At 37.3% G+C, this 14,805-nt stretch overlaps 1 protein-coding gene across 1 annotated transcript in view; it reads right to left on the bottom strand.

Annotated features, from left to right (window-relative positions):
• Positions 1-14,805, bottom strand: part of rasa2 (RAS p21 protein activator 2) — a 44,256-nt gene that overhangs the window by 14,923 nt on the left and 14,528 nt on the right. Inside the window, exons 5-14 of the mRNA XM_084125200.1 lie at positions 12,319-12,395; positions 7,372-7,455; positions 7,053-7,125; positions 6,766-6,842; positions 5,750-5,851; positions 1,295-1,448; positions 1,013-1,167; positions 678-792; positions 501-575; positions 44-167 (exon numbers count right to left, since the gene is read on the bottom strand). Coding sequence (XP_083981326.1) covers positions 44-167; positions 501-575; positions 678-792; positions 1,013-1,167; positions 1,295-1,448; positions 5,750-5,851; positions 6,766-6,842; positions 7,053-7,125; positions 7,372-7,455; positions 12,319-12,395 — 1,036 coding nt within the window. The remainder of the gene's footprint in view (positions 1-43; positions 168-500; positions 576-677; positions 793-1,012; positions 1,168-1,294; positions 1,449-5,749; positions 5,852-6,765; positions 6,843-7,052; positions 7,126-7,371; positions 7,456-12,318; positions 12,396-14,805) is intronic.

Here is a 14,805-nt window from a genome sequence, read left to right as displayed (position 1 = left end):
CAAATGAGAGTGGAAGTGTGTCCACGTGCATGTGCTGCTTCACCTGGAAAGCGTTTAGATGCGAGCTGTCTGAGTGACCTGAAGACATCACACATGAGGGGAGGACAATTGGAGCTGGACTGTGTTATAGACGTAAAAACCTTGTGCACATAACCCTGAAGATTCTCCTAAGAATACACAAACACATGCAAGTGAGATCAGAAAAAATACTGAGGGCACAGTTTATCAAATTTCTCAGTCATGGGAATTTATTGCATCCAACATGTAAAATTACAGCTTATATTATATCAATATTAACTTATATATAGCTAGGCTTAGAAATGCATATTAAAAACTATATCAGGTGGTATAAACAGAGGAAGTCATTTTCCCCTCACACTTTGAATTTCAGGGTTTCATTTTTGGTGGCCCAGAATATCTCCTTTATTTATCTGACACATACGGCCAAATTAAGTACAACAATTCAACAAGAAACCCAAAAAAATAAAAAAATAAATCACCTTGTTGACCTCCACATTATCGCCTTCTTTCAGTTTGACAGGATCGATCTCACAGGTTTTATTTGATTCAAAGATCTGTAAAGCAGAATGAAAGTAACAAAACATTTTAAACAGTGTCAACAACTATAAACATGTCCAGTAAAAAAAAAAAAAAAACTTAAATCCTTTGTGTCTCACCTCATTGAGAACAGGTTTGAGAGTGACTGTCAAGTAACTTCGGCCCACAATCTTCATCATGTCATCTATGCAGCGGGTGGCCAGAGAATTCCCTCTGAATATGGTGTTGGCCTCTCTGCACAGGGAGACAGAGGACATTTTAGAGGACAAAGAAATAGTGAGTTTAAAACCTAGACAAACTATAGGGGAAAAAATATTATAATAATTATATATATACACACAAAACAAAAACGTATATGCATACTTGACAAATAAAGAACTAAATTAAAAAAATATATATGGATATCACCAAAACAAAACTATACAAGTGTTTTTGTGTGAGTGTGTTACTGAACTGTGTATTCTCCAGCTCCAGGGCAGCAACAGCGGTGAGAAAGGGAAGCAGTCTGTTGTGATGGAGCAGAAGTCTGACCACAGGAAGCAGCGCTTCATAACCCAAACTCTCCCTGCATATATCTCCCAGAACATGAGCCGCTGATGCGGAGATCGGCTAGAGATGCAAAGAAACAATGAAAAGATGCTATAAACGAAAGAATGTGTGTCTGAAAACTAAAAATAATGTTCAACAATTAAACATGACTGCCAGTCTTCCAGACAGAAGGGGGGTGCCATTGTACCTTGACATCTGGGGATTTGAGCATCAGGTTTCGGAGGGCCGTGTAGCAGGCAGAGGGCAGGACGTTGTCCTCAGTGTACGTTACTTTCAGACGTAGAGAACCCAGATCATCTGGCTTAGGCTTCGTACCATTTCCTTTCGGCTGTAGCAAGTACCTACAAAACACAAAGCAAAAAGAAATTTCCCCTTTATAGCTATTTTACAGTGTCACACAGCTTCATCATTCAATTTGCTGTATTACGGAATGTATATTAAATATTCAAAATAGTCACAATGATTTAGCTGGTGCTATAAAAGTTGTGATGACTTTGAAACCCTATTTATTTAGTCATTAAGTTTCCATCACTCACTGTGTCACTAAACTAGCTTTGCGTATGCAAAGAGTTGAGACATTTTAAAAGCAAAAATACAATAGTTAAATTTCCATGAATCAATTAAAACTACTATGTATGTGTGTGTGTGTGTGTGTGTGTGTGTGTGTGTGTGTGTGTGAGAAAACTAATTTTACCTAAGATTATCCTTTCTATATGCGTGTCTAGCACATGAATCATTTTATCGTATGTGTCATTTGCATTGCTCAAACTACAAAGTACAGGAATTAGTGTGGCAAGACCATGTTTAATAGTGTCAGAGTCTGTTTGTGTATGTGCGCTTGTTTTATGCTAGGTTCATGCAAAAGCTCACCCACGCAGTAGACTCACTGCCCTCATTCAAAACATGCAGATCAGTATCAACAAGTTCCCTCTCAGTCTGAACACACACACACACACACACACACTAATGCACGCACATACAATGTTTACACAACACTACCGGCAGGACGCTGTGATCCACAGTCTGAGGACACAGGGGAAGCGGGCAACGGAAGCAATCCGCCCAAAACACACACACCTACACACACCCACGGTCTCTCAAACGCTTCTCAACAAAAAAACATCAGAGATAAGACGCAACTGCAGCTGAAATCTAAATTATGGATGTTGCAGTAAGCAGTCATCGCAAATGTCTCTAAAGTAATGCTGAAATATGTTCATTTAAGCTCTGACGTCAGAGGTGGTGCTCCCATGTCTGATTGGGCTGATAAGGCCAGTGGAGAGCTGGGATTGGCTGTTATCTTTCTTCCTCATCTGTTCGTGTTCCTCATCTGTACCTCACTCAGACACTGAGATCAGCATATTACAGCACAGCATGGAAGTGCACGCATGCACCAAACACCTCATAGCAGAATTGGGTCAAATACAGAAGGGTCCAACTTATTAAAGGGGTGGTTGAATATGATTTCACTTTTTTAACTTTAGTTAGTGTGTAATGTTGCTGTGTGAGCATAAACAACATCTGCAAAGTTACGACGCTCAAAGTTCAAAGCAAAGGAATATATTTTCTTTTAAAGAAACTGCTTTTTAAGGACTACAACAAACGGCTGGTAGGGACTACACGACATTCCTCCCGGGTTAGTGACATCATGAACCCTAAAATTTACATAAACCCCGCCCCCTGAACACGATTTATAGATTATCAAGACAGAATATGCTAATCAATGACTAGAAGATAACTACACATAAGCTACATAAATTCATCAACTAACCATTCAGAAATGTTGTCTACATGTTGTCACTTCTTAAGTATCTCTATCTTTCTGACTTCGGTTTGAACATAAAAGGCTAAAAGTTTTTAAAATTTCCAGTGCATGTCTGTGTGAGGTAAAAGGACACAAACTGTTGTAGCTCCGCCCCCTGTGCGGGAGCAGCAGCTCATTTGCATTTAAAGGGACAGACACAAAAACGATGCGTTTTTGCTCACCCTCAAAAAGTGACAATTTTAACATGCTATATAAAAATATCTGTGGGGTATTTTGACTTCACATACACATTCTGGGGACATCAAAGACTGATTTTACATCTTGTGAAAAGGGCATTATACCACCCCTTTAAAATGCTTCTATTTTGCATGTCTAATTATGCTTTTTCAAATATTACTTTTCATGCAGTGTGTAATATAGCTGTTTGACAATGTAAAAGGACTGCAAAGTTTTAAAGATCAAAGTGCATGACAAATTAAGTCATTGTCTCCTAAAAGAAAGAATAGATTCTGAACTGCTGAAACAAGTCGTCAGCAATTCCAGTCTCACTTCCTGTTGCATACCTACGTAACAATGTAACACATTTGCATAATGCCAGCCTATGCTCTTCATTGGCTGACTGTGAACACCGTCTACTTTGACCCACCCTCAAACACTGTAGTTGTAGCTGAGGCCTGGAAGAGTTTGGTCTGCTGTTTTCTCCGCTGCCAAAGCAAATGCACTTTCCATGCACTTCAAAAGAATAAGGACCTGATACGGTAAAACTGACACCGTCGTAACTGTTTATATCACTGTGTGCAAAGTGTTGAGGAACAGCTGAAATTCAGATGTGGTGACTGGTCTACCGCTTTGTGTTGGAAAAAAAAAGCCAATCACAACAGAATGGCCGTCTGACCAATCAGAGCAGAGTAGCCTCATCCTCAGCTCTACAGTGAGGAAAATAAGTATTTGAACACCCTGCTATTTTGCAAGTTCTCCCACTTGGAAATCATGGAGGGGTCTGAAATTGTCACCGTAGGTGCATGTCCACTGTGAGAGACAATCTAAAAAACAAAAAATCCAGAAATCACAATATATGATTTTTTAACTATTTATTTGTATGATACAGCTGCAAATAAGTATTTGAACACCTGTCTATCAGCTAGAATTCTGACCCTCAAAGACCTGTTAGTCTGCCTTTAAAATGTCCACCTCCACTCTATTTATTATCCTAAATTAGATGCACCTGTTTGAGGTCGTTAGCTGCATAAAGACACCTGTCCACCCCATGCAATCAGTAAGAATCCAACTACTAACATGGCCAAGACCAAAGAACTGTCCAAAGACACTAGAGACAAAATTCTACACCTCCACAAGGCTGGAAAGGGCTACGGGGAAATTGCCAAGCAGCTTGGTGAAAAAAGGTCCAGTGTTGGAGCAATCATTAGAAAATGGAAGAAGCTAAACATGACTGTCAATCTCCCTCGGACTGGGGCTCCATGCAAGATCTCACCTCGTGGGGTCTCAATGATCCTAAGAAAGGTGAGAAATCAGCCCAGAACTACACGGGAGGAGCTGGTCAATGACCTGAAAAGAGCTGGGACCACCGTTTCCAAGGTTACTGTTGGTAATACACTAAGACGTCATGGTTTGAAATCATGCATGGCACGGAAGGTTCCCCTGCTTAAACCAGCACATGTCAAGGCCCGTCTTAAGTTTGCCAATGACCATTTGGATGATCCAGAGGAGTCATGGGAGAAAGTCATGTGGTCAGATGAGACCAAAATAGAACTTTTTGGTCATAATTCCACTAAACGTGTTTGGAGGAAGAAGAATGATGAGTACCATCCCAAGAACACCATCCCTACTGTGAAGCATGGGGGTGGTAGCATCATGCTTTGGGGGTGTTTTTCTGCACATGGGACAGGGCGACTGCACTGTATTAAGGAGAGGATGACCGGGGCCATGTATTGCGAGATTTTGGGGAACAACCTCCTTCCCTCAGTTAGAGCATTGAAGATGGGTCGAGGCTGGGTCTTCCAACATGACAATGACCCGAAGCACACAGCCAGGATAACCAAGGAGTGGCTCTGTAAGAAGCATATCAAGGTTCTGGCGTGGCCTAGCCAGTCTCCAGACCTAAATCCAATAGAGAATCTTTGGAGGGAGCTCAAACTCCGTGTTTCTCAGCGACAGCCCAGAAACCTGACTGATCTAGAGAAGATCTGTGTGGAGGAGTGGGCCAAAATCCCTCCTGCAGTGTGTGCAAACCTGGTGAAAAACTACAGGAAACGTTTGACCTCTGTAATTGCAAACAAAGGCTACTGTACCAAATATTAACATTGATTTTCTCAGGTGTTCAAATACTTATTTGCAGCTGTATCATATATACATTTATATAGATCAGTGTTAACCCAACCCGATTTCAGTGGATTAAAAAACTTTATATTAATAACCAGTAAAACAGTTTTGTTAATATGATCATTTAAATAATAATAAGAGTTGTGAAGTCATTGTAAGTACGAACTACAAATTGTAAGTTTGCTGTATTTTTTTTATTAAATTAATAAACCTGAAAAAAAAAAAAAAAAAAAAAAAAAACTTAGCAAATCACTAATTTCAGAATTTCAGATCCACCTTATTTTTCAATGCAGAAGTAACTATTTTCTGTGAATGCACAACTTCCAATTAATAAAGTGATAGTAAAACTATTTACACTATAAACGCGTTTTATGATTACGATAATAAATTAAAGTAATATGATAAGAAATACCAGTTTGCAATATTACATTAATACACTTGCTTTAAAAAATAAGGTGGATATTGCCCGCAAATTGAATATTCCATATATTGTCCAGCCTTACTTCTGAGTGTGTGTGTGTGTGTGTGTGTTCTTACCATGCTTTGTGGACATGGTCGTTTCTCAGGATTTTCACAGACACCCGTGTCTCTCCGAGGAACACGTCCTGTGCCAAGTTACCATTATTCCACAGCTCTACCCTGCAAGGGAGAGTACAAGATAGTGTGCATTAGCTAAATGTTCATTTACAAACACAAACACAAAAACAGTGCTCCGTTTCAATGTATTCAACCCCCGGAAAAATCACACAATTGAACTTCTCCCATTTTCAGTCAAACTGAATCTGAAATCCAGCACGCAGAGTATAGATGCAGTTGCATCGAGGTGGGTTAGTCATTTTTTCTCTCCACTACTGGATGAAGCTTTTTCTCACATCAAACATGCACACAAATAAATTGCCCTTGAGTGGAAAACCAACACCACACAAAATCATGCATAAACATACACACACGCACACACACATTAGTGTCATGATCTAATGTGCCGTCTGGTGGTTTCACCTACTCTTACCTGTCAGCTTCTGCAGAGGGCTATATGGGACAATTCAGAGTGGCACATTATGTGTCAAATCAGAGCAAAGCCACATTCATCAAAATATTTTTGACATTACATACAGTCTTCCAATCAAATAAGCACTCATCCCTGATTACCATAATCATCCACAAACAGTCAATATGTGCAGTTATATGCCGTAAAAAAAAGAAAAAAGAAAAGTCTGCACCCGGCGAAGAGAAGCAAAAGTTAAAACAATGGAAACATGATGAACAAACAAAAACAAACATACATCCAGCCAGAAGAGACAAAGATGAAACAATGACAACACAATAGTGAAGTAATGAAAAGAAGAGAACAAAACAAAACAAAACCAAAATCCAGCCATTACAGCCAAAGGTTAAACTGACAACGCAACAATGAAGAAGAGAAGAGAACTCACTTGATCTAAAAAACAAACAAAAAAACTATAGAAACAAAACAAAAACAACATACATCCAGGAGAGGCTAACATGAAACAATGCCAACACAATAATGAAGAAGAGAAAAGAAGAGAACTCACTTGATCTCTAGTTTCTCTATGTCCTCCTCCTCCACCTGGAAGTGTGACCTCCCCTTGTAACTGCTTGACCTTGTGACCTGCAGAAACATTGTGAATTGTAAACATATGGCTAATGCTACAAATGTATACCGCATCCACAGGAAATCATTACTCTGACATGATCAAAATTAATGACGATTAATTTTTTTTTTTGTGTGTGTGTGTGGGGGGGGGGGTTCAGAAACATGATTTAGACTCACAAAATCAACACTCATGAATTATTACTGAAGGAATGGATGAGGCTGTACCTCAAAATGAAAGGTCTCCTCAAACTGAGGGTCGCTGGTTTTCTTCTTCACTTTCGTTTTTTTCTGGTCAGACCTGAGAGAGAGAGAAAAACAGAAAGAGAGAGCAGGATGTTATTATTGAATCAGAGCGGATGTTATGTACTCATTTCAGCCTAGATCGGTGACAGAGGCCGAAACGATCCTATGACTGACTGATTTAGAAACAATCACAATAATGCATTTTGACTGTTTTCAGTACTTCATTAGAAACCATCAGGTTTCATGCAAACCTCTGTTCCTTTACAGTAAACCTTGTGATTTATAATGTTTATAAACCTACCTGGCGGGCCCTACAAGTGCTACTGTGGCGTACGGGTCACAGTTCTGTCCACTTATCAATGGCAAACCCTGACACGCAATTATCCTGCAAAAGACACACACAGAGCCTGTTACTGAAAGTAACATTAAATATCAAACAGCAGAATGCTCTGTCCATACGTGATTAAACAACACACCATTTAAGTCAACATCAAACAGCATTCTTAACCAATTTTACTTGGTTGACACATTTCCAAGTGAAACAGGATATTTAGGCTATAGTCTGAACTAAATAATGACTAATTAACTATTTGGCCTCTTCCCTTGAAATTAAAAGCACCAATATCACAAAATCAATCACAACAAGATCATAAACGTGTATTAATAAAGTAAACAGGGTACATTTTTTATGCCATGTTCTCCATCCTGACCAGTACTACAGATTTTTATTTGACTGTTTATTTATAAGAATAACACTTTTACTCAGCAAGGATGCACTAAATTGATCAAACGTGACAGTTAAGATATTTAAATTGTTACAATTATATATATATTTTTTATACTTTCTATTCATCAATGAATAATTAAAAATTTGATCACATTTTCAACAAAATATTAAGCAGCACAACTGTTTTCAACATTGATAATATTAAGAAATGTTTCTTGAGCAGCAAATCAGGATATTAGAATGATTTCTGAAGGATCATGTGACACTGAAGACTGGAGTAATAATGATGCTGAAAATTCAGCTTTGATCACAGGGATAAATTACATTTTAAAATATATTAAAATAGAAAAAGTGTTATTTTATATTGTAATATTACTTCAAAATATACATATAAACATTTTATGTGCGTCACAAAAGTAAAGGTGTTTCAAAAATCAAAATCGCATGGTGTACACTGTATAGTAAGTACTACATTTGGTTTGAAACTTTGCAACCATTAAAAAAGTATGTTATATATATATATATATATATATATATATATATATATATATATATATATATATATATAGTATGAATGAAATTTGGACGTACTACATCCCCCATGTTGTCACTGACATCTGACCTATCGCATCAGTTACATCGCTTCACTGCCATTCACATCTCCTTTCTCCCGTGGCCTCATGGGATAGTAAAGTGTCCATCGAATGCACACTTCAGAATGTCAGCAGAAGTAGTAGGTCATCCTGGGAACTTTTCGCCTACTGTTTTTTGAATACTATGGGCCAGATTTACTAACAGCTTGCGCCAGCACAAACCCTCTTTTGGCGTTAAAAAGCTACTGTCTGTATTTACTAAAGACGCGGTGAAAAATTAGCGCTGAAAAGGCATGGACACAGTTATGTTTGTGGCTGACCTTATTGCATATGCATTTGTAGGACTTTCCCTTTCAGACGCAAAATTTGTGGGAGGAGAGTATTTAAAAGAATCATGCAAGGTGATTTACTAAGGTTTGCGCTAGTCAATTTACTGGTATTTGCGCCATTATTTAACGCCTAAAAAAAGCATCATGGTCTTAGACCAGGTGCTAATTTGCGCAGCTCTTGGTAGATTGCGTTTGTCATTCTGGAAATGATCTGGCTGCGTCTGTGTTCTTTGATTTGTGCGTCGTCAGTAGATCATACTACTCTATTTAGTAGGGAAGTATTTGATTTCAAATGCACTGTATGTTTTTGCAATTTGCAATAACAGCAGGAAGTACAAAAATACAACATGATTAATCCATACACACACTTAGCTGGAAACAAAGGCACATAGGGCAAAACATGACACTTGTTTGGAGATTTTGTGACTCTAGAGTGACCCACTTTTTCAGCGGTGTTGGATCTGGAAGTATTTTTCCATTCGTCTCTCCCATTAGGATTTCAAAAAAGTCTTTGATAAAGTGTTATAAGCCATGAACGAAGCCAATGAGCTATGAGGTGAATCATAACATTACAAACTTTGATTGGTATCAAAAAAGTATTCAAAAAACGGACACAAATACAGCATAATCAAATTAAAAATAGAGAAATATAAAACTACTCCTTTAAAAATGTTGATTATATATACAAATAAAAATATGCATGTATATTCAAATATTTAAGTATTTTGAGAGCGTAGGGAGATTGACTGACTCGATTACATTCGCAGTGCTTCGTGGGAGTGGGCGGGGCTAAAAAGATATTTGCTTGTTTCAACTCCGATTGGTGGAATTTTCTGTACAGCATCATGGACAATGTAGTTTTTCACCACGAATTCCAATGTTAAACATGATTATTTTAAAACTAAGATGTCATAATGCGGGCTGACGGCTTCAACAACCTTGTAGCTCAAAGTAAGGCTGTCTTTAAAGGTTTATAAGTTATCGTTAAAAATCAATTTCCTTAATGGAGAAAACAAATGGAGTTATTACTTCTGGAACCCGACTGTTGCACTCCATTAAGTCATTCTCGAAATTCTGATAAAATCTTATCTATATTAGTTAGATAAGATTAGTTATTGTTGTAAATTCCTCTGGTTCAAATGTCAACAATGTTTAATACATGCAACCATACAACCAAATGTTTGCATTTGCAAGGCACATGATCAACAAATGTAATGTATATTGCCAAAGTAGCAGCTCAGTGAACTGGCCCCAAACCCTCTCAGCCATCCTTATAGTTGAACCCTGATGTTGACGTTGTCAGAGGTTCCTCCACGTCACAAGTTAAAATATGAATGAATAGGACAATGAGACGATGAAAGAAGAACGTGCATAAATGAAGGTGTCAGATAAGAAGGGTGAAAGCAGAAGCACCGCCATCCAAGACAAGAAGTAATTCACACTTGTAGTCGTCATGGTGACAGCCGTGAAGCGGTGAAGGAAGGTGAGAAAGAACGACAGAGAGGGAGAGAGCATGAAAGAGAGAAAAAAGCAGTGTGACGACAAAACAAAACCACAGAAACAGCGCAGTGCGGGCTTCCTGCAGTCACGGCATCGCTTCCTCTTTCGTCAACCTGCTCTGTGGGAGAGTGTGAATGAACAGCGATGGCCAACATTAAACAGAGATGCACGTCAGCAACTCTATATTGAGTCAGACCATCTTTCACACCATTAAAGAAAACACACAACCTTGTAGTGGTGTGAACATGAACTTCACAGGTATTCTCACCCTCCTAGACGAGACACGCCACTGAAGTTATAGTTCACAGCGTCCACGTCGCAGAATGCGTACTTCGCGTATACTGCACGTGAAGTACAATGATGTCGGTTAATGGTCACATGACATGCAGGAAAACTAAATATTTCATCTTATTTACTTAGGGTTGCACAATTAGGTAAAAAAAAGTGATTATTTTGTCATGAGCTGCAATTGGATAAACATTTAATCTTATAAGAAAACTGAAATAATACATTATTATTATTTTGGAAACACTTTAGTTACCTATACTTCTAAAGCAACAGGGATGCACCTATATGAACATTTTGGCTTATACCGATAAACGATAATTCTTTATATTTGAAAGCCGGTAACCGATATATTGGCCGATAAATCTAAATCCAAATTTTTATAGCATTTTTGAGAGCCTGATTGCAAAAACAAAAGTCTCACCATTAAAATCCATGTCCCAAGCACACAATTATACTGTTCCCATTATTATTTATGCAGCCTATATGACAGCACGTTGCACTTAACTGTATTTTCCTTTTTGAAGTGATTCCAGTCATATTTTAAGCAATTCAAAAGCGACCAGTGCGCATCTGAAGCGTCTCAGCTGAAGGAAATAATACATTATTTATCGGCTTTAATATATCGGCCTAATATATACTTATTGGGCCAATGACGATAACATTAAAAATGAACATATCGGCCGATACCGATATGGTGGCCGATATATTGTGCATCCCGATTATTAATCTTAATGTTCTACATTTACTAATACATTTTTCAAATCAAAAGTTGTATCAGTTTACATTAGTTTAATGCACTGTAAACTACCATGAACAAAAAATGAACAAATGTATTTTATAAACTAACATTAACAAAGGTTAATAAATGCTGTAATAATATATTGATCATAGTTAGTTCATTTTAACTAATGCTAACAAATAAGACCATATTGTATAGTGTGTGTACACCATTATTTAACTCAAATGATAAAGAGACCGAAATAGATTACCATTGTAATAAAACATTTGTACTTTAATATAAAAATTATATTTGATAATTATACTTTTTTTAAACTAAAAGTTACAATGCTAATATGTCTTAAATTCTTGAGGGTTTAATGTTTGAAAGAATATTACTTGGGCAGAAAACTACAGAAAGTCTTGTTACAAATATGATAAAATGAAGAAAACTTGTTCACTGTCCACAAAAATGTAGGAAATTATGCGAATATGAAAATAAAGTGCTCCTGGTTCACACTGGAGTTTCAATTTTATTTTGACCGCCGTCCTATTTATTCATTGATTTGTAAGATTTCATTAATTTGAAGCTTTTCATTTACATTAACATCATTCAGCCATCATTCAGTATAGTACAAACTAAAATAGGAAGGGATTAAGGAATAGTGAAGTAGAATAGAATGTTTCTTCATGAACTCACCAACCCACTGCAGACAATGGACACTACTATAATATGGATATTGGATAATGGTAAAACATCTACTATAATATAATGAAATATAAGTGATATAGCCTACAGTATATGCTGTTACAAAAAAAACAAAACTCATTAGAATACATCAAAAAAATCAATTCAAAATACACGGTTGCTTCTGAATGGCCATCAATGGAGAAAGACTAGTAAAGACTTCTACCAGCAGGGGATAAAGAGGCCCTGCTGACTAGCCAAACCTTGACTTCATGATATCCTGTTTCACATTGAAGTATGTAACGTTACAGAAGTGCAATGGGCTGTGAATGCCGATTCATGTTGTGCTGCTCAAACACATTTAAAAACACACAAACACATGCATTGACTGACAGGCATCACTTACTGAACCACAAGCTGCTGGCAGACGGATCCATTCTCTGTGATCAGTTCATTCAGCTTCATCTCTAAATGAACCTTCCCCTGTCAAAGTAGAAAGACTTTTGTCACAATATCCAACACAGATGCAATTACACTTCATTAGCGCTATTTATGGCATAACTCATATATAACAACATCTATAAAAACACACACACACACACACACACACACACACACGCGTTATCTTCGTGGGGACCCTCCATAGACAATGATTTTTATACTGTACAAACCGTACATTCTATACATTTACTTGAAATACAGAATGTGTTTTGAGGGCCATGGCACTGAATATAAACTTTTAGTGTCTGGACTTTTATCATGATGTTCATGTTTATGATATAATATGATACATGTTGAAATCACCTATCCAGCCAGTCAAATTTGTTGAAGCTGATAATGTCAGAATGAGAAAGAGTGCAAACATAGGAGAGGCGGGAAGGAAAGGACAGGGAGGGAGGGAGAAAGATAGAGAAGAAAACGACATAAAAACGCCCACATACTCCTACGCAATATTTTGTGCAAGTTCCTTTGAAAAATGACACCGAGAACGCACCAATAACTCAACGTTAACAGATGTCCAAAGCAGACAGATACTATAGAACTACTTTTTACAAATATTTTTTTATGCAATATGAAGTGCCAATCTGCAAAGAGGCAAAAATCTATTCACAGAATCGTGCCATCTAATCATTTATCCCTGCAAAGTAGAGATCTGTTTGCAACATACAGTACATTTACAATATCTGTTAATCGCTAGTTTTATTTAAGTATGTGGAAAGACTGGAAAGAAACAACTTGTTTTGTGTACATAAGTTGTTTAAGGTTTTTGGAGTACGTAAGGGCTTTTTGAAAACAGAAATGGAGGAACGTCTTTCTTGTGATTTCAGCCAGTTCAGGGCGGCTCTCAACGTTATCGGATGTAACTGCCACCCACCTTTTTCTCGTCCTCAGGGTTAAAGACACATCAACCACAGTGTTTAACCACTGTCGTAAAATAACGCTGCAACATTTCAACTCTAGGGTTATCAAGAGCCTATCTATATTTTTTTAGCATTTTGACAATATTCTATATTTTGATATCTGGTTTCTTTTGAGTGCAAAAATAGCCATGAGCATGGTTTTTTGTAAAAAATGTCAATCAAACTGCAATTTTTGCCCAGCAGATCACAAATAATGCAAGAATTGCAATACAGTAGAAATCAAGTTTAAAATATTTTGTTCCACAGTTTTTTAATAAATGTATGCAAAATACTGATAAACTGAAGTGAATAACCTTTATTATAAGCACCAATATAACAATACAGAGTTTCGAAACTATTAATTGTAAATATGAATAAAATATTAATTGAAACTAATTTTGAACTGATTTAGAGAAAATATCTCATCAACTCAGTTTGATAATAAACTTTTTTTTTTTACTGCTAAAGGATGGAATACACTACACGACTTAAAATCTGAACAAATTATAAAACAGTGGGCAACACTTGCCGACTTTGTAAATGGTTACAGAGCTATTTTACAGAGAAAAACCGGGCATCGCACACTAAACGACTAGGGATCATACACTAACAGAACATGTTCGAACACAAACTCAGTACAGAAGAACGCGCCTCGTTGCTAGTAGACGCATGACAGATGAAACAAACATGGATGTGCAGGAGAGGACTGCAGTATTGTTGTAGCGACTCTTTGTGCTGACTAGAGCGTTTGGATGCATTCATGGGTGGGTAGACGCGGTCTGTATGGACTCTACAAATTACATTGGGAGTTAGAGTTGAGTGGTGCAATCAGTTGTTTTATCTGTGCTCATGAGTCAAATATTGAGGCTTATTTGTTACACGTGTTCTGTTTTAAAGGATAAAATTCTGTCATTAATTACTCACCCTCATGTCGTTCCAAACCTGTAAGACTTTCGTTTATCTATAGAACACAAATGAAGATCTTTTTGATGAAATCTGAGAGCTTTCTGTTCCTCCACTGACAGCTACGCAATTGACACTTTGTCGCTTCAAAAAGTTCATAAAGAGATCGAAAAACGAATCCATTCGAATTGAGCGGATTAGTCCAAATTTTCTGAAGAGACTCGGTCGCTTTATAAGATGAACAGATTGAATTTAGGCTTTTATTCACATATAAACATTTATCAATTCACACATCAGTTGTGGTAAACAGAAGCTCAAGCATGTTCGTCTGACGTGCGAGAACCAAGGAGGTTCATTCTCGTGTGTAATACAGTAATTTGAGCTTCTGCAAGAACCAATGAGGTCTGTTCTTGCGCGTCAAGCAGGTTCAGTTGAGCTTCTGTTTATGTTTGCTGATCAATGTTTACATGTGAATAAAAGCCTAAATTTAATCTGTTCAGCATATAAAGCGATCGAATATCTTCAGAAAATTTGGGCTAAACCGCTCTATTCATATGGATTAGCTTTACAATCTCTTTATGAACTTTTTG

The sequence above is a fragment of the Abramis brama genome (genome assembly GCF_963993115.1).
Source record: "Abramis brama genome assembly, chromosome: 9".
Lineage (NCBI taxonomy): Eukaryota > Metazoa > Chordata > Actinopteri > Cypriniformes > Leuciscidae > Abramis > Abramis brama.
Note: the sequence above shows the minus strand (reverse complement) of the source record. Positions and strands in the feature narration are given on the sequence as shown.